The following is an 18,803-nucleotide window of genomic DNA, read 5'->3' as shown; positions in this document are numbered from 1 at the left end:
ACAGGGGTCAACATGGACACTCTGACCGGTCTGCGGCTACACAGCCCCATACACAGCAAGCTGTGATGCACTGTGTGTTCTGACACATTTCTATCATAGCAGCATAAACTTTTACAGCAATTTGTGCTACGGTAGCTCTTTTGTGGGATCAGACCAGACAGGCTAGATTTTGCTCCCCACGCGTACCAGTGAGCCTTGGGTGCCCATGACCCTGTCGCCAGTTCACCGGTCCTTTCTTGGACCACTTTTGGTGACTGATTGGTGACTTTTGGTACCAACCACTGCATACCGGGAACACCCCACAAGACCTGCCGTTTTGGAGATGCTCTGACCCAGTCATCTAGCCATCACAATTCGGTCCTTGTCAAAGTGGCTCATATGCTTACGCTGGCTCATTTTCCTGCTATCAACACATCATCATCATCATCATCATCATCACATCAGGTGCCGTTGAAATGAGTGTTATGTCAATGGTATTCACTTCAACTATCAGTGGTTTTAATGTTGTCGCTGGTGTGTGTCTGTGTGTGTGTCTGTCTGTGTGTGTGTGTGTGTGTGTGCGTGTGCGTGTGCGTGTGCGTGTGCGCACGCCCGGTGGAGGCCCTGCCTTGTCACACAAACATCTCTCCTTTTGTCTCCCGCTGAAGCCTTTGTTAAGGAGAATTGATTGTCCTACTGTTCACCGTGTGGATGGATAGTGAGGCTGCCAGGCATGCCTTGATGGGCTTTATTCAGCCAACCAGCTCTCTAAATGTGCTTTTACAGCCTCTGTTACTGCGATCATTAATTACTTACTGTGCAGGTCTCACTGGCTGCCATGGCAACAGCTGAGGCTGCTGGGAGCGCTGTGGCAACCGCCTGTTGTTGCCTTTTGGAATGACACCAGTCTCCATCTTTCTCTCTCTCTCTCTCTCTCTCTCTCTCTCTCTGTCAATGTGTGTGTGTGTGTGTGTGTGTCTGTTTTTCGGACATATGCACATCAGTGTTTAAAATGAATGAATGTGAACTCACAATAGAAACCAATTATCAGCACTTTGGCTAGGTAATCAACAAAGCAGTACATACAATTTGTATGATTCACATGGAAAAAAAACAAAACAATGTGATTATTGGTATTGGGATTTATTCAGGATTCAGTGCGGTGATTATAAAGAAAATCCAGTACGAAAAAATCAGCGGGGCTCTTTCTCTACACTCCCATTTAAAGGAGATTTTTTTGTGGTCAAAATGTCTTAACCAGGCTAGAAAACACAGATCCGAGATCACTTCACTTTTTGTGGTTCCGCGATAGGCGTTGATTTCCAGAGTGTTGTGCATGGTGTTTAGTGGTTTACGCTTGGCGAAAGGGTTAAGGGTTGTGAGTAGAACCTTTGTGTGTGAATGTTTTGCAGCTTAGAGCTTTGTGTGTCCCTGTGCGTTGTGTATCTCTGGGGGGGAACTCAGGTGTTAAAGCAGCACAAGCTGACAGAAGACAATAAACAGGGGGTACCATTTCTACAGCTGTTAACTAATGAGCTCAAAATAGGTATATTATATAGAAATTATTTAAGTTAAATATATATGAGTTAGTACATAGTAATAATATGGTATCATAGTACTAGAAGCAGGTGGTACAGTATGTTGAAATGTGCTGTAGTGTTTTCTTCCAGGGGTGACGAGATCATTTTCCCCTTCTCTTGCTTTCTCCGTCCTCCAGGCCAGCCAGCTGGGGGTCTACCGTGCCTTCGTGGACAACTACGAGCTGGCCGTGGAGACCGCAGAGAAATGCTGCCAGGCCAACACACAGTTTGCCGAAATCTCTGAGGTAAGAGCGGGCGGGAAGGGAAAAGAGGGGGGGGGGGGGGGGAACCCGGTCGGCACGATGGTGGAAAGAAATCGCGAGTGGAAGGATTAATTCCATCCATTTCATCAGCCCGGACCCTCCACCTGCTATTCTTCACCTTTCCAGCCGTGGTGATCGTCTCTGACCGGGATGTAATGACCTGCGTCAGCACAGCGTGCCGTCAGGGCTCTCTTACCCTCGACTCAATGAAACGGGCCATGCTGACGCCAAACCAAAATGATCACCAAAGCACCAGGAACGTGTCGTTCTTACCGGTCGCAAGGTTGGAGAACGGGTCCAAGTCTTAAATGGCCAGAGTTATCCTTCAAGGAATCATATCAGTCATTTTCAATTTAAATATCTTGTTGGGTAGACAGAGGACGTAAGAAGGCATTCTGTAAAAATTCTGAGTTTTGAAATAACTTGCCACGTGTTGTAACATCTTGAACGCAATACCGAATTTAAGCCGTATTTTATTCCAACCTAATTGCGAAATCACATAATGTGTGTGTTTTTGTTTCTAGAACTGGGAGCCCTCTAGTGAAATTTTGTCGAGCACTAAAGTGCAACACTTCAGTGTTTCCCCTAGAACTATTTTCAGGCCTGGTGGAAGCACCGAAAAAGCCCTAAACAGACGAGGAGCGCGGGATGGCATATGGGCTTCGGTCAGATGGCACGGCAGGCGGTCTGCAGTTTATGTTGGCGTTAAATCTTTCGTTCGCTCGGTATATTCAATACGCAAAACAAAGTGATCGCCAGGAGAGGATGACTTAATAGGCTGCATTTATTGCATAAAAATGAGCTGTGTAACCAAAGGCCTTTGAAAAACATTAGCGCATCATGAACACAGTGTGCGTGATTCATTGCTGCACTTTATCTTCCTTGGCTTGGAGAGAATTTTCAGCATGGCATCAGGATATGGAGAGTTTGCCACAGGGGGCCCAATTATTGAAATCTCCACGCAGGCCCCAAAGTGCTCTCCTTGCAGCCTGTTCCTGAGGTCTGTTTGCATCCACCAAAAGTGACGATTTATATTCATTTAGTAAAACATTGAATTTAAGCATAGATTGCGAAATGAAACAATCATGAGTTGTCTGAGTTGTAGCATGGTGCCCTGTTCGTGGTGGAGGAATCACTTTCACAATTCACACTGCCCACAGGAACGGTGAGCGCAGTAAAGTGACTCTGATTAGGAATACCACGGTTGTGTGACGTCATCACGGTATTGAAGTCATTACTGTCATCACCGCAAATGAAAAAAATATATATGCCCATGAAATAAATAAACAAAGCAATAAATCTAATCTACCTTTCATTCCCATTCATGGGATCTTTCATCACTTTCTTTGCACCGCGGGTTTGGTGAGACCCTCTGAATCTTACGCCAAGTTTCTATTTTCAAGCACGGAAAACAGTACTGTTCGTTTTTTATCTGAATTTGAACATTTTGAATAGGCTAATTTGGAAAACGGTCACGTTTTTAAAATGTTTTATGTTCCAATTTCTTTTTTTTTTCTTTTCTTTCTTTCTTTCTTTCTTTCTTTCTTTTTTTTAGGGGACAGTGGCATTACAATTATTATTTCTTTTTTCTAGCCTGCACTTGATATAAAGAAGAAGAAGATATGAAGACGGCAATTTTGTGTGGCATTATTACGTTGCCATGATAAAAAGCTACAAAATGTGGTCAAATGTCTTATTTAAGGTGTTTATTCCAATTGACGGGTGTTATTACATAATATAATTGCTTAAATATGATCATATTGAGTTCTAACACTGGACACTAGAATAGGCTTAGTATAGGAGGACAAAGTCAAGGACAAATAGAGGTACTCCATTATGTTAAAACTGGAAACACAGCTTTAAATTGGAGAAGGACGAATGAGATAAGCGTTTTGAACGGAGTTTGAAAAATGGTCGAACCTGTGACATCTAAATGATGGGATGTTCTCTACCTCTGGTTGCCATCAGCATTGCAGGAGCTTTATGTTGTAGCCGGAATCAGCACCGTGGTCTACAGCAGGTGACTCCGGCGTCGGCATGAGAGACTAAGGAACAGATCTTGGAGACGTCGCAGTGGTGGTCTCTGTCCTATTAAGAAAAGGTTTTGGAAACGGAAATATTATCACCACAGTCACTACTGTGGATCTGTGGAACTGTGGAACGGTGATTCAGCTGCCACTTAGAGCTTTTGTTCGCTTTTACGACCTAAACCTCCTCCCACTCACCTTTTAGTCATTACAGCTCATTTCAGTATGAATGTTCCACTGTACATCTTCCTGTCAACACTGTGTGTGTGTGTGTGTGTGTGTGTGTGTGTGTGTGTGTGTGTGTGTGTGTGTGTGTGTGTGTGTGTGTGTGTGTGTGTGTGTGTGTCTTGCCTGTATGATTTTTTTTTTTCTCCAACCTACGAGTTCTCATGTCGTCCAGAACAGTATTTGAACTGTGGGTTTTGATCAGATGGGAGTTAAAATTGCTGTAACTAAACATCTAAACCATAATTATGTTTATATATACCACTTACAGTGAAACTAAGCTATTTTCTTGTCCCTTTTCTTGGTTTGTTTAAGTAAATCCATTGACATCTGCCAGGTTCAGATGAATCCTTTCTGCTGTCTTATGAGGCTACTAGTTAATATTAAGGGCAGCAAATCTGTCCCAGACAGTTGTTATTGGTTTGTGTAATGATGCATGACTCTGAAAAGCATGGCGGGAAGGAGCAGCTGAGTACAGCATGATTAATTTGTAACCGGGCGACCTCAGCTGCGCTGGACGATAACAGCCATACTTCCTTTTGTAACCGCTCAACTCTCCTATTAAATATAACCGACTCCCAGAAAACCGAAATGTGTTTCTAATACACCGCTGTGGTTCTTTTTGAGAGAGGTGTATTGCTTGCACTGCGTTCCCCCCCCCCCCCCCCCCCGGCTCTCGCTCATGTTCTCCGCCACGTTTCTCTCCAGAACCTGAAGGTGAGGAGCACAAAGGACTGCAAAGATCAGTCGGCCAAAAACTCTCTGGAGAGTGAGTGACCTTGTGATGTCTCTGAAACATCTTTTTTTTACCTATCTCTGTGCATGTCGTTCCTTCAATTCATTGTTTTCCCATTGTTTGTCCCCAGCTCTGCTGTACAAACCAGTGGACAGAGTGACACGCAGCACCCTGGTGCTCCACGTGAGTGTGAACACAGTCCTTGCCTCCGGTGCCGTCCGACCACACCGATTGTGGGGTGGGGGGGGTGGGGGGTAACGTTTTACTTGATTTTGCTGGGTTTGTTTTGTCTTTCTCGCCTTTACCCATGGGGTTGTGTGTGTGTGCGCTGCAGGACCTGCTAAAACACACCCCGTCCAGCCACCCGGACCACCCCCTGCTGCAGGACGCCCTGCGGATCTCTCAGAACTTCCTCTCCAGCATCAACGAGGAGACCACGCCTCGACGCCAGTCCATGACTGTCAAGAAGGGAGAGGTGAGGAGTGTGTGTGTGTGTGTGTGTGTGTGTGTGTGTGTGTGTGTGTGTGTGTGTGTGTGTGTGTGTGTGTGTGTGTGTGTGTGTGTGTGTGTGTGTGTGTGTGTGTGTACGACACCAGGGAGTTGCATTTCAAGGACACATTTCCTTCGAATATTTGTCGCAGTTGGTTGTGTCAGCGTGAATCTTACATGTTTATCATCACTTGAGGTGAAAATAAATAAATACATGCAAACACATTTTCCTTCCCGACATGATTTGAATTGAATTATTATTTTTTTACACCTCCAAGGATGGGTTAAAAAAAACGATGCTCCAGTACGATTCAATTCCATCGTTTTATTTTCAGAGATTTCTGATTTGAAAATTGTAACATCAATACTTTGTCTGGAAGTTATGCAACAATCGGCCTTTTTTAAATGAAACTACTATAGTCACAAATGAAATTCAATATTTCATCTCTCTATTTCTTATTAATGCACAAAGTCATTATGTATAAAATATATCAATATAGAATCGTGTCCTAAGCCAGCTCATCAATATTTCATTGAATCAATATTGGATTGAAACGTGAGATCATGCCCACTACCCAGCCCCAGACACCTCTCCCTCAATCCGGAGCCCTGCTGTGTGAATGTCCTTGAAGTGGTTGCTAGATGTCTGGATGAGAGGCTGGATGAGGGGACACCGAGCTCAGGCAGAGACCGTGCCCTTATATGGGCACAACCGCATCCCTTACCCAAGGCCTTTTGGGAGCTCCACTGTTTGCTCTCTGATGGTTTGCTGTGCTTCTGGACCCTTGACTCACATACACACACACACACACACACACACACACACACACATACACACACACACGCACGCACATACATGCATGCTTCCATCCCACCCACCTTTTCGAGCGCCATCCCTGGAGATGGCTAGTGGCACATGAAGGGAGTGTTTTGATTGATAGCTTGCGTGACAGCACTGTACGTAATGCCTCGTAACGAGCCAGCCCTCCTCCCTGACTGGCAGATACAGGGTTAATTATTCATAAACGGAGACGGAGTGGCCAGGCGGGCTCCACCTTCTGTTGACAGGGGGGTCGTTATTAGCCACACACTACACAGTATACACAGCACACCCACACATCTTTCCTCCAATTCCCTTTTTCATTACCCCCCCTCACCACCACAAATATACAGAGACACACACACATACACACACACTCTTATACACACATGCCCCATTTGCAGCCTCAGACCTCTGCATCAGGCATCAAATATTGATAATAGCAACATAAAAGCAGCACATAGAAATCGATGCCGCTTATTACTGTGTGTGCCCCACAGCAAAGACTCTATTTCAGTAACATGTGTGAGCGTTTTGCCTTTGTTTGGCACCAAATGAGTTGCAACATTGGGCGTAACGATAATAAACCAATCAGCGGAGTGAGAATTTGGCTGCTGTTTCAATTCACTGCCGTATACTGAGTAGGGATGCTAATTTATATATTTTTTTAATAGCTGGCCCTCGTTAACCGATCATTAACCGTCATCCGACAATATTAAAATATTAGGGCGGTCTCCCCCGGAAAAAATAAATAAATTACGGTCTTTTTTTATTAGACTTTACAAATGATAATTATAATTAAGGGGAATCGTAAATATATTTTTATAAGCAAAACACAGCCCTCCCTGCGATGGCGGAGAGACGTGGAGCCGTTGCGTATTTGGACATGACATGGGTGTGGTTAGACCATCAAGCAGCAGGTAAATATATCATCAGGTGCTTGAATCTGCGATGTGTTCAACATCTAATGTACCGGCAGGTTTCCATAACTGAAATCATCTTCATAATGAGGATTTTCTGAAATGTTGGTGGAGTTGAACGAATGGGAAATTCACTTCCGCAACTAGAGCCGTTCAAAAAGTGGGCGGTCACCGTCGAGCTCTGTGGACTCCATGTCCCGGAAGCTTTGGTCATAGCATCATACAAATATTAAAGGAAAACACAAATATACGTTTTCCTTAACCTTGTTTTTTTTTTTAGATGGTTGGGAGTCAACCCAAGTGATTGACATCGGAATGTATAGTTTAAATTGATCCGGTATTGAGGGAATGGATTGAGCTGCAGTTCATAGTACAACAGGGAAAACCTCAACCAATACAACATTCAAATGATTGGAGGACGCTGAAAGACAATGAACTATAATATCTAGCAATGGCCCCGCCCCAGGAATAAGAGCGTACACACACTACACTCTGTGTCCATACACAAGCCAGTAACCTGTGGTTTCTTTAGCGGAGGCTTGTGGGAGCAGAGCAGCGCAAGTGGCCCCGAGGGGCCCGGGTTCAGCCAGTTGGGTGGGGGGGCAAACAGAAGCTGCTTAATTAAAATGCAAATGAGGCCGCCGCCTGGATCTGAATTCACCTCCATACGCTGCTGTGTTTGCCTCTGGGAGGGATGTTGCTGCTGATGTGAGTGTGTGTCATTATGTAGTAAAGGAGAGTGCACACACAGATACACCAACGACCACACAAACATATGCGGTACTTTAGTTTCTCTCTCCCTCTCTCTCTCTCTCTCGTTCCCTCTCTCTTTTTCTCTCTCACTCCCTCCCTCTCCCGCTCCCTCTCTCTCTCTCTCTCTCTCTCTCTCTCTCTCTCTCTCTCTCTCTCTCTCTCTCTACCCCCTCCCCCCCCCCCCCACACACACACACATACACTCACAATTCTCAGAAATACTTCATTCTCGACTATTTTCATATCAAGGAGCCTCAATTTAATATGAATCAGACCACGGACCCCGTTTTGATGAGATTTGCTCTCTGGGACATCTTCCAGGCCTGTTTATGCTCCAGTTAGGGAAATAACAGTGAAACTATGACGGGAACAGTCATTTGTCTACACACTCTAACGGGGCTCATGTCCTGTAAACGAAACAACGATGAAGATTGACAGGTAATGGGGTTTTTTTTTCGCTGGGGACACCCTGGAACCTTTTTCGAAGGACCCCAGGGGGTCCCGAACCCTGCTTTGACAAAAACCACGACGTACGTGAGGCGCCCGCCCGCCAGTGCCGAGCTGCAGATGCACACTCATGCAGCACGAGACGCATCGCATGAACACGACCTATTACGCAGAGGTATGCTGAGAGAGCAGAGATGCTCATCAAAGCATGCACTCTATATATAGATATAGTAGATGTTGTGAATTCATGACATCGCCTGCATGCGCGCGCGCGCACACACACACACACACACACACACACACACACACACACACACTCAGCAAACGCTCTTTCAGGACCTGGTCAATATTTAATTGCTGCGCTCTGCCGTCGGCACGGACGCCGGTACATCTATCTGGTTTCCGGAGTTGTTCCGGGGCTCCTGCGTTAGGAGAGAGGAGCAAAGTTGTGTTTTTCAAAGAGGATATTGAGCAGAAATGTATATTTACAAAAATGAACGATAAACCTCTGAATCATAATTACGGTGAAATGTACGTTTTAACAACTAACTGCGTCTGCAGCACCGTGGTTCATTTCATGGGATCCTCTGTGTGTCGCTCTCTTCGTCTCTTCGCAGCGTGATTCCCACACGCTCTCACACAGCCGAGGCCTCGGGAACCTTTCATCTGGCGCCCCCCAATTCCGACCTCATGATGTCATCTCGCCACCCAGTCAATGTGGAGGTTTACCACCTAGGGCTGATGATGAGTGATGGCGATTCTCGCCGAATCAATTTGAGTCCCCATTATATAATCCGTCATGTTCTTTTATAGTTTACCTTAGAGGCGACATGGCCGATTGAGATATTGTTGGGCGTGTGGTTAATTAAGGTGCTATCTAAATAATAATCCATCGTAATCCGTTGCAGTACTTTCTATCTAATAACCCAATCAAATCCCAGAATCCATTGATCTTCTTGCCAGTTGCTCTCTTTATTGGATTACTGAGATGATTGAATCACACGCTGACACATGAGATGGAAGACATCTCCTGTGGATGTGCATTCAGAACTTTATTAAATGTTCAACATCATGTTTTACATGTCAGTTCCAATATGTGGGTCATCTTTGCTTTAACAGGCCCGTGTTTTGAGAAAAAGAAAACAAAAATCATTTTAATGTGTTATATATTTTTTATTATTATTATATACAAAAGTATGTGCGTACATACACTGGCACCGTTGTGAAAGAAAAACAAGCAAATCTTTATTTTTCTTGACCTCAACGTTGACATTTCAATTTGACTTGATTCAAGATTTGGATGTAAAACCAGGAAACAAAACGTTCCTTTCCCCATATAAAATTACTAAATTCATTTGTTTTGTTGTTTTTCAGCACATTTGTATTGTTTGTAGAATAAACAACGTCAATATTGTTTAAAATAACAATATAAATATTGACAACTCACGACTTACAAATCACAGCAAAACATACTTTCGCTTCTTTCGGCACCATGTTCCAATGGATAATTAAGTTAAATATTTCCACTATTTTCACTATTAAAGTGTAATTCCAAGAGGAGGCTTTTCACTTCAAACACTGCACCTGGAAGAGAAGCACACTTAGTGTTCATCCGCCTGTGTTTTCTCCGACTATCTCTATCCCTCAAATTCACAAAGGCACTTAGCCAGCAAACGTATTCATGCCTGTTCCAAATCTGAGAGTGAAAGGAGCAAAAGGCCGAAGCTAAGACGAAGCTCCAAGCAAAGAAGTCCCATTAGAACGACACGGTCCAAATTTAGAATAACATGATTGCGTTTAGATTGAGAGAGGAGCGAGGCGAGAACGGGTCTATTTATAACCTGGGGTTCAGAAACGTCCCCGGGGGATTTCGTTCCCTATTTCTTTAGTCGTATGCCCTTAACATGGCGGCAAACGTCTCCCATGATTGACTGATGTGTTTAAAGTACAGTGGAGCACGTGGTCACGCTGTCATGGAAATCATCATATAACACAAAACGTGTCGAGGGAATAAATCGGGATCGTTTCCGTGCGAGAGGAACTGTAATGCATATGGAATATGATCCACCTTGAGGGAGGAAATCTTTTAATGTTTTTTATTTTTGTTTTTATTGGTTAAAAAAAGGAGCATATGGGTGTCAAACTGCGTTTTAGACCATTTACTAGTCAGCGCACACGTTTTATATGACTGCCCGTTTTCCTGATGATCTCATTTCTAAATTGCACGCTCTCATTTTTACATTTGTAATGTTTATTTTTTCGCTATTTTTGGTTTGGGAAAATGTGAACAATATTGTGGGGTGACGTTTTTTTTTTTTTTATATGTGTTCATTCTATTTGAGAAAGGCTGAAGCACAATTGCTTGAACATGGAATTAAGACAAATGATGGCAAAATTAAGTAGAAATATGTAGTGTTGTAGTATATGTGCTTCTCGGTGGGATCAGGACGTCATTATTTTAGTGTAGGTTTCTCACTATATGTTTTTATGTTTTTTATCAATTTTCCAAAACTTGTGAATAGAGACAATATTAAAAAAATGTGAGCTATCACCAGGAAAATGGTCATGTCTGTGCTGACTAGTAAACAAGCTAAAAAATCAATTTGACACTGGTCTGGTCCTTTAAGGACCTTCTTTTTTATTATAAAGTATTTCATTTTGTGGTATGCCATACATTAGTACTGCAGGTGTGTAACCAAGCACACGTTGCCTCTGTTTCACCTTTTCATCCCAAACATTTAAAATTAGAAACAAAACGTCAGGCGCTGATCCGAAGCAGCTCATGTGGAAGTTATCCATCAGACTGTCATCGTCCCAGGCTTCATTATCTTTTGCTGGTAATGAATAATTATATGCGCTATTGGGAATTGGACTGTCATATCCTTATCTGGGGATCAGGTAATGATTGTAATCTGATGTAGGTGTTCGTGCGTGCGCTCGATGTGTAAAAGGCTACAGCCCAAAATCTCTTCCAAGAGGTTTTTTTTTTTTTTTTTTTTATCTCCTTCAATCCCTGTCTCTTTATTTAAACTCATTCTCTACCTCTATGTCATTCAGTCTTTCCACATGCTCCCACTACCTTTCTCTCTCTCTCTCTCTCTCTCCCTCTCTCTCTCTCCCTCTGTCTCTCTCTTTCTCTCCCTCTGTCCATTTCTCTCTCTCTCTCTGTCTCTCTCTCTCTCTCTCTCTCTCTCTCTCTCTCTCTCTCTCTCTCTCTCTCTCTCTCTCCTACTCTCCAGTGCTCACAAACATAACACACACACACACACACACACACACACAGACACACACACACACGGATTGATACACATCCTCCCTGCGGGGGTGGGGGGGTCTCTTTAGGTGTGTGTCTGTGTGGATGACTCACGTCAGCGCTAAAGCCGCGATAATTCCTCCTGTGAGCGGGAGAACCCACTGCGGGGGCTTGATCGAAATGGGGGGGGGGGGGCAGCAGAGGACGGAAAATGAGGGAGGGAAGGAGGGAGGAAGGGGAGGAGGGAGATGAGAATAAGAAGAGGGGAGGGTAGGGGGGTGGAAACGTGGAGGATAGAGTTGCGATTGGCTGCAATTAGCCGTGATGTCATGCTCTGCGGCCTTGCTGCCAGGGTATCGTGGGGGGCGATCGGGAGGGGAGGGGAGGGGGAGATCGGCTCCGTAGGGAGACGCTACGAGTAAGAGGGGGGGGGAGGGGGGTGAGTTTCAACGCCGAGCTCCAGCTTTATTACCTCCATTCATTGAGAGAGAACGGTTTCTTAGGGTTGGCGTTACACACTCTCGACAAAATCCCCCCCAAACCTCGAAATCCCTGTCGACATCAACAAGGCCCGATCTCTCTGCCGTGTTGATGTGTTGATGATGCTGCTGCTGATGCTGCTGATGATGCTGCTGCTGCTGCTGCTGCATGCTGCTGATGCTGCTGCTGCTGCATGCTGCTGATGCTGCTGCTGCATGCTGCTGATGCTGCTGCTGCTGCATGCTGCTGATGCTGCTGCTGCATGCTGCTGATGCTGCTGCTGCATGCTGCTGCTGCTGCTGCTGCTGCTGCTGCTGCTGCTGCTGATGCTGCTGCATGCTGCTGCATGCTGCTGCTGCTGCTGCCTGCTGCTGCCTGCTGCTGCATGCTGCTACATTCTGCTGCATGCTGCTGCATGCTGATGCTGATGCTGCATGCTGCTGCTGCTGATGCTGCATGCTGCTGCTGCTGATGCTGCTGATGCTGCATGCTGCATGCTGCTGATGCTGCTTGCTGCTGATGCTGCATGCTGCTGATGCTGCTGCTGCTGCATGCTGATGCTGCTGATGCTGCATGCTGATGCTGCTGCTGCCTGCTGCTGCATGCTGCTACATTATGCTGCTGCTGCTGCTCCTGATGCTGATGCTGATGCTGCCTGCTGCTGCTGCCTGCTGCTGCATGCTGCTGCTGCATGCTGATGCTGATGCTGCATGCTGCCTGCTGCTGCTGCTGCTGGAAGGTGTTTGTTATTGTTGTCAGAATGTGTTTCTTCTTCTTTCCGCTTCTTTCTCATCGACTAAGGCAGCAAACTAAACAAATGAACTAACTTACGTACCTGAAGAAGTTATGCGCCCTCTCTCCACATACAATATCTTTTCACCTGCAGACCACCGCCGGCAGATAATACCTGTTTGGTGAAGATGCATCGTTTAGCCAGTCGGATTTCTTTTTTAGTATCATGTGATTGATAAAGGCCTGTATTGACAGAGAACACGTCCTTGGTTCCACAAATCTTGTTTTTTATTTGACTTTATTAGTGAATGACGTGACCATCCTTGGAAAAGCGACATCACTGCCCCCTTTTGGTCAATAACCATATCACATGCCACCATGCAGACACTATTTTGCAGTGTCCGAGCTTCCATGCAGACCAACACAAGGAGATAAAGACAGGATTAAATGCTCCATCCAGTGAAATGTCCTGTCTCACATTGCATTGAAGCAAGACGCTGGTGAAGGTTTCCTGGCGGCGTCCTTGTGAAACCGCTGGAAGTGCTATACGATGGTGTAGTGTGTCTGAAAAGACATTATTTTTACTTGCATGATAATGTTGTGGATGATAGTATGTACATGTAGTGCTGTAAGCAGTACGTAGTACACCATTCTGAACACAGCACTGCAAAATGAGTGTCGGGGACTCCATGAGCCTCCCAACTCCGAAGAAAAGGGGAAAGTGAGACTGAAACGATGTTACTTGTTCCTATTGAAGTCTTCTACTAATCTACTCCTAGGCTACGACCACTTGCATTATAAGACACTTTGTGCAAAAATGTCCTGTCAATGACGTTATGTAATGTCGTCTTTTGAGTTCCGCCGCTCTGGACGGCCTTCTCGCCTGCATCACTGTCTGCTCAAACTGTGTTACTGACTGTTTCTGACAGCGTGCTAATGAGCCTCTGCGGTGCCGTGCTGTTGTTTCTGCAGAACCGCCAGCTGCTGAAGGACAGCTTCATGGTGGAGCTGGTGGAGGGCGCCAGAAAGCTCCGGCACGTCTTCCTCTTCACGGACCTGATACTCTGCGCCAAGCTCAAGAAACAGATTGGAGGGTGAGAAACCGTGATTATTTTTTTTTAATGCTTTTATGCGATTTATTATTTAAGCTAATACTGAATGCTCCATTCTGTATCACGTCGCGACCCCAAGGCCACAGAGTGGAACGAGTTCTGCAGTAAACTGAGGAGTAAAACGTTTTGGCTTTGGCACCTAATGAAATGCTGTTTCTTGGCAGTAGTTTTTATTACTTTCTGGTTTGGTATGTTAATGTATGGTTCATTTCCAGATGGGGAAAAACTCACATTAAAAAGGTGTCGGAATCTAAAATGTGCCTTTTTTGATTTCATGTATTAATTGTTACGTGTGTATTTTTTTTACTGGATAAGCACAATTCATCAGTGGAAACCGGCCTGTGGTTTCCTTTCTTATGCACGAGTTGAAATAAAAGAGTTTTCCCTGCTTCCTTCCACCTTTCCCACACCTTACATCGCTCTCCTTTCCACTTGTCGATCTCATTTAACCCCGCTGTCGCTCCCTCTCGGCGCACAGTAAAAGCCAGCAGTACGACAGCAAGTGGTACATCCCGCTGTCCGAGCTGACCTTCCAGGGCCCCGAGGAAACGGAGCCACTCACCATCCCCCAGGTCCCCGACGAGGAGCTGGACGCCATGAAGGTCAAGATCTCGCACCTCCGCAGCGAGATCCAGCGAGAGAAGGTAGCGTGGACACGCCCGTGCTGGATGTGAACGCATTGTGAGATTGCGAGGGGTGCGGACGGTTTAAGGTCTTACATCTGACGGGTTTGATCCGGGGAAAGGGTGGGCAGGGGCTGTGGGAAGAGGAAAAGACCCACACACACACACACGTAAACACAAGGAATATTGTATATCCCACATCAAAGCAACCCCAACACTGGTTGCCAACCACCACCCAGCCAGTGTTTCCTCTGGTAGGTGTTTTGTAACTCTGGTTCTTTAACTCCTTTGTTTTGGATCCGTAACAGTTTTTCTTCTGGACCCTCTGCATAAGACAAAAAAAAAATGTTGATTCTTAAACACGTTTAAAGTAAATTAATGGCATATTAAAAGACCGTCCAGCGAGGTCGTGCCATGAACTGTTATAAATGATGGAAATAAACATTTTGATAGGGGTGAAAGACAGAGGACCTCCCATATATATATAAAACATGGTTCTTTATTACATAGATTATATACATTCTGAATATTTAAATTTCATTATTTTGCTCTTGTGAGGGGAAATCTGTCTACGTTCCATAATGTTTTGTAGCGCTTCGGTGCCGGTGCTTCCGCTCTGGCGATGCCCCTCCGCCGAGCGCTCCCAGAGGAAACACTGTCCGACGTGTTCGACAGGCAAACACCCGAATCTCATGCTCTACCGTTTTACGATTCCAGAGAGCCAACAAGGGTTCCAAGGCGATAGACCGCCTGAGGAAGAAGCTGTCGGAGCAGGAGTCTCTACTGCTGCTGACCTCCCCCAGCATGGCCCTGAGAGTTTACAACAGGAGCGGAAAGGTCCGTCAAATGTCCCAGTTTCTCTTTTTTAATCAAAATGTTTATATATTACTTTAATAATTATTATTTTCATATTTTTTTCTCATGCAGCTTTTCATACATTTTATTATTTATTATTATAATAGTATACCAGATTATATGACTACTACTACATATTATAAAATACCACTTGCTGCTAGTATTATCATTTGTATTATTACCAGGCACTATAAACTACGTACATACGTCACAGTTCAGCATGCTGTTTAACATGCTAAACATTTCTCCTTACAGATACTATACCCTCCCCTCATCATCCATCCGTTGTTTGCTCCATTTTAACGACACTCAGGGGTGACTTTATTTCCGTCTGTTTCAGAGTTACACTTTCCTGATCTCGTCCGACTACGAACGCGCTGAGTGGAAGGAGATGATAAAGGAACAGCAGAAGAAATGTAAGGTTCACTCGTGCAGTTGAAGCAACCGATAATTGCAAAATCTTTTGGTATTTAAGATGCGATCACTAATTTTCCTCATCATCATGCTATTGCTATTTATTTTTTTGGAAGAATTTGTAATTGTATTCAAACGCAAGAATTTTTTGTTTTTCGTTTTTTATTCTTGTAATGCGTAGGCCTAACACGTGATTTAATTGTTACTATAGCTAGAGCAGTGATATTAATCTCCAATATGACAGAGGTCTCGAGGTGGGAACCTGACCATCTGTGGTCTTCCCTCCAGGTTTTAAGAGTTTCTCCTTGACCTCCATGGAGCTGCAGATGCTGACCAACTCCTGTGTCAAGCTGCAGACCGTCCACCACATTCCACTCACTATCAACAAGGAAGGTGAGACGTCATATTTAACCATCGGGACTTATTAAGTCGTAATTTATGTTAATTTATGGAAGGTGTTGTTAGTTCGGCTAATTGTCATTTTTACTTTGCTGCGTGTTGTCCAAATTTGGAAAATGTTCTTTCTTCTGAACTTCAGCTAATTTTAGCAAAAAGGCTCTTGAATCTCTGGATTTCGAAGAATTTTAGGAATATTATCGCATCGGCCTTTTTCGCCGAGCTTTCCTTTCATGCCTGACCCTGCTCCAATACAAACAGCAGTCTGCTCCAATCCCTTCTTTTTCTCTCTTTTTTTTCCTCCTCTTGGCTGTCCGTTTGTCCAGAGGACGAATCCCCCGGACTCCACGGGTTCCTGAATGTAATCGTCCACTCTGCCTCCGGCCTCAAACAGAGCTTGAGTGAGTCCCCCTTTTAGCCCCCATGCAGGATATGGCAAATCCAAAATACATTTATACATAATGCATAATTATATATAATGCATTACATATAAACAGTATATAAAAAAAAAGAATATATATATAATGCATAATTCTTAAGCATGTAGGGAAGAAGAAAAAAGGGGGTTTATATTCCAAGAAAAAAAATGAAAATCTCTGAAAATGAAGTTAGAAAATTACAAGAATTTTGTTATTTATCTGAGATTCAAGTCCCAAATTCATGAGAGAAAAAGAAGATTTGTGACATAGCTTAATTTTTTTGGAAACCTTCTTTCATTTCTTAGACCTCTACTGCACACTGGAGGTGGACTCCTTCGGCTTCTTTGTAAATAAAGCAAAGACGAGAGTGTATCGCTACACCACCGAACCCAAATGGAACGAGGTGAGAGACGACAAGCTTTACACGCTCCACGAAAAATCCCTGTCGTGTCGCCAGTTTTAACGTCACGTTGTTGATGGACGCTTTACTACTGAGAAAATGTACCACTTTGCTTGGAGGCAGTCCAACGGGGGCAAACGTTTAAGCTTTAAAAAACGTAATCTCCTTTTTTGAAAACGTAAAGCTCGCTCTAGTGAAGCGTTCAGCGAGGTTTTTGCTATGAACGGATGTAAATGATTGGAACCGTCGTCTTAATAAGGCCTCTTTCGAAAAAAACAGTCCGTACTTTGATGTTGTACTTAAGATAAGCACCAGCCTCATCTAGGGCCATTCAACCGCCAATTGGTTGTTATGAAACCCCATGAACTGAAATGAACAACTGTTGTTTGATTTGAACACGGATTTGTTTGACTTGATTCTTGATGGATGAGATTCAGGATACCGTCCGTACGAACCAAGGAAAACAGTCATCAATCTTCATTCTGCGTGAGAATGGACCTCTTACCCTTGATGTGCACGCACTTATTAGCAGTTTTCCTCCAATTCTCCCACTTATCCTGCCCGTAATGTAATAAGGAATCACATCTGTTCCGTAATTTAACAAAAGCCCTAATCAGTTTGTCCGGGGAGGACAAACAGGAGAACTAACATGCGGAGAGCCCACATGGTGCAGCTGCGCGCCCTGCGGACGCCCCCACACAGATAAACTCGCGGGCGCACGCACGCGAGCGGATATGCACAAGCAGATATGCACGAGCAGATACGCACGTCAACTCGTGCACCGCGCTCAAGCCACAGCAGCGGCCGCGGCGGCGCCGTCTGTGGGAGCCGGGGCCCATGAGGTGCAGGTCCACGCAAAGACAGTTCCGAGGCACCCAGCAGCACTGGGAAGTCAGCGCCGGGAGCCCAGATACTCATCTGGGTGTTAATGGGGTGTGAGCGGACGAGGAGCTGCTCCTGATGACTCACGTCTCTGGAAACGCTAAGAAAACAAAAGAAACAAACAAACAAAAAAAAAAAAAAAAAAAAACCTCCCTCTCCGCCTGACTTCCATCCCTCATTGTCTGCTGGCGCGTCGGCCTCCGCTTTGTTGTTACGCGTCCTCCTTCCTCTCTTCCCTCCTCGTTTTTTTTTTTGTTTTTTTTTCCCGTCTTTGAATCAATATCTTCGAGCGCGCGCCTCTCGGGCGCCGCGGACGCCTGTTTCGGTCGGCTGCTTGGTAACAGCTGCCGTCCTCCTTGCCCCCCCCCCCGACCCCCATCTCCATCCCCAGGAGTTTGAGATTGAGCTGGAGGGCTCGCAGACCCTGCGGCTGCTGTGTTACGAGAAGAGCTACAACAAGACGAGGCAGAACAAAGAGGATGTGGAGAGCGCGGACCGCATCATTGGGAAGGGACAGATCCCGGTAAGGCATTACGTCAGCCCCCACCACCCCCCCAGCAGCCCCGCCGTGAGTCATCGCCGAAACGCCTGCCGTATCACCATTGTCACAAAGCATGAAATTCAGATTATGATCTCAATGGGGGGTATTGATTTACTGGATGACTCGGACCGTGCACGTGATAGTGCACTGAGCCGCCGATTACATTAATTAGTGAGATATTGACCGGATTGGACGATCTTGGTTTCCGGTCATTATAGCTGAACGGGGGAGGGGCGGAGGGATGAATTGCTGAGTTGTCTAATATGCCAGCGGCTGTAAGATGAAACCCAATGAGGTCAAATGTGATATCACGGGCGCAAAACACACACAATACAGACAACTACTCCTTTCCTTATCATATTTGGCAGTTAGATTGACATTAAATGTGGATGCAGGAACAGTCAGCGCGCAGCATGGACTCTTGACGGAAGGATCTGGTTTAGGAGCGGACCAGACC

At 45.1% G+C, this 18,803-nt stretch overlaps 1 protein-coding gene across 2 annotated transcripts in view; it reads left to right on the top strand.

The window, feature by feature from the left end:
- The window catches only part of bcr (BCR activator of RhoGEF and GTPase), an 84,191-nt gene that overhangs the window by 57,271 nt on the left and 8,117 nt on the right, over positions 1-18,803 (top strand). The window contains exons 5-16 of one of the 2 annotated variants that reach the window (XM_080017762.1): positions 1,697-1,804; positions 4,783-4,843; positions 4,941-4,993; positions 5,145-5,285; positions 13,677-13,798; positions 14,295-14,460; positions 15,157-15,276; positions 15,635-15,710; positions 15,997-16,101; positions 16,431-16,505; positions 16,829-16,926; positions 18,197-18,328. In XM_080017762.1, coding sequence (XP_079873888.1) covers positions 1,697-1,804; positions 4,783-4,843; positions 4,941-4,993; positions 5,145-5,285; positions 13,677-13,798; positions 14,295-14,460; positions 15,157-15,276; positions 15,635-15,710; positions 15,997-16,101; positions 16,431-16,505; positions 16,829-16,926; positions 18,197-18,328 — 1,257 coding nt within the window. The remainder of the gene's footprint in view (positions 1-1,696; positions 1,805-4,782; positions 4,844-4,940; positions 4,994-5,144; positions 5,286-13,676; positions 13,799-14,294; positions 14,461-15,156; positions 15,277-15,634; positions 15,711-15,996; positions 16,102-16,430; positions 16,506-16,828; positions 16,927-18,196; positions 18,329-18,803) is intronic. The other variant, XM_080017763.1, reaches the window with a different exon arrangement.

Source organism: Zeus faber, assembly GCF_960531495.2.
Source record: "Zeus faber genome assembly, chromosome: 17".
Lineage (NCBI taxonomy): Eukaryota > Metazoa > Chordata > Actinopteri > Zeiformes > Zeidae > Zeus > Zeus faber.
Note: the sequence above shows the minus strand (reverse complement) of the source record. Positions and strands in the feature narration are given on the sequence as shown.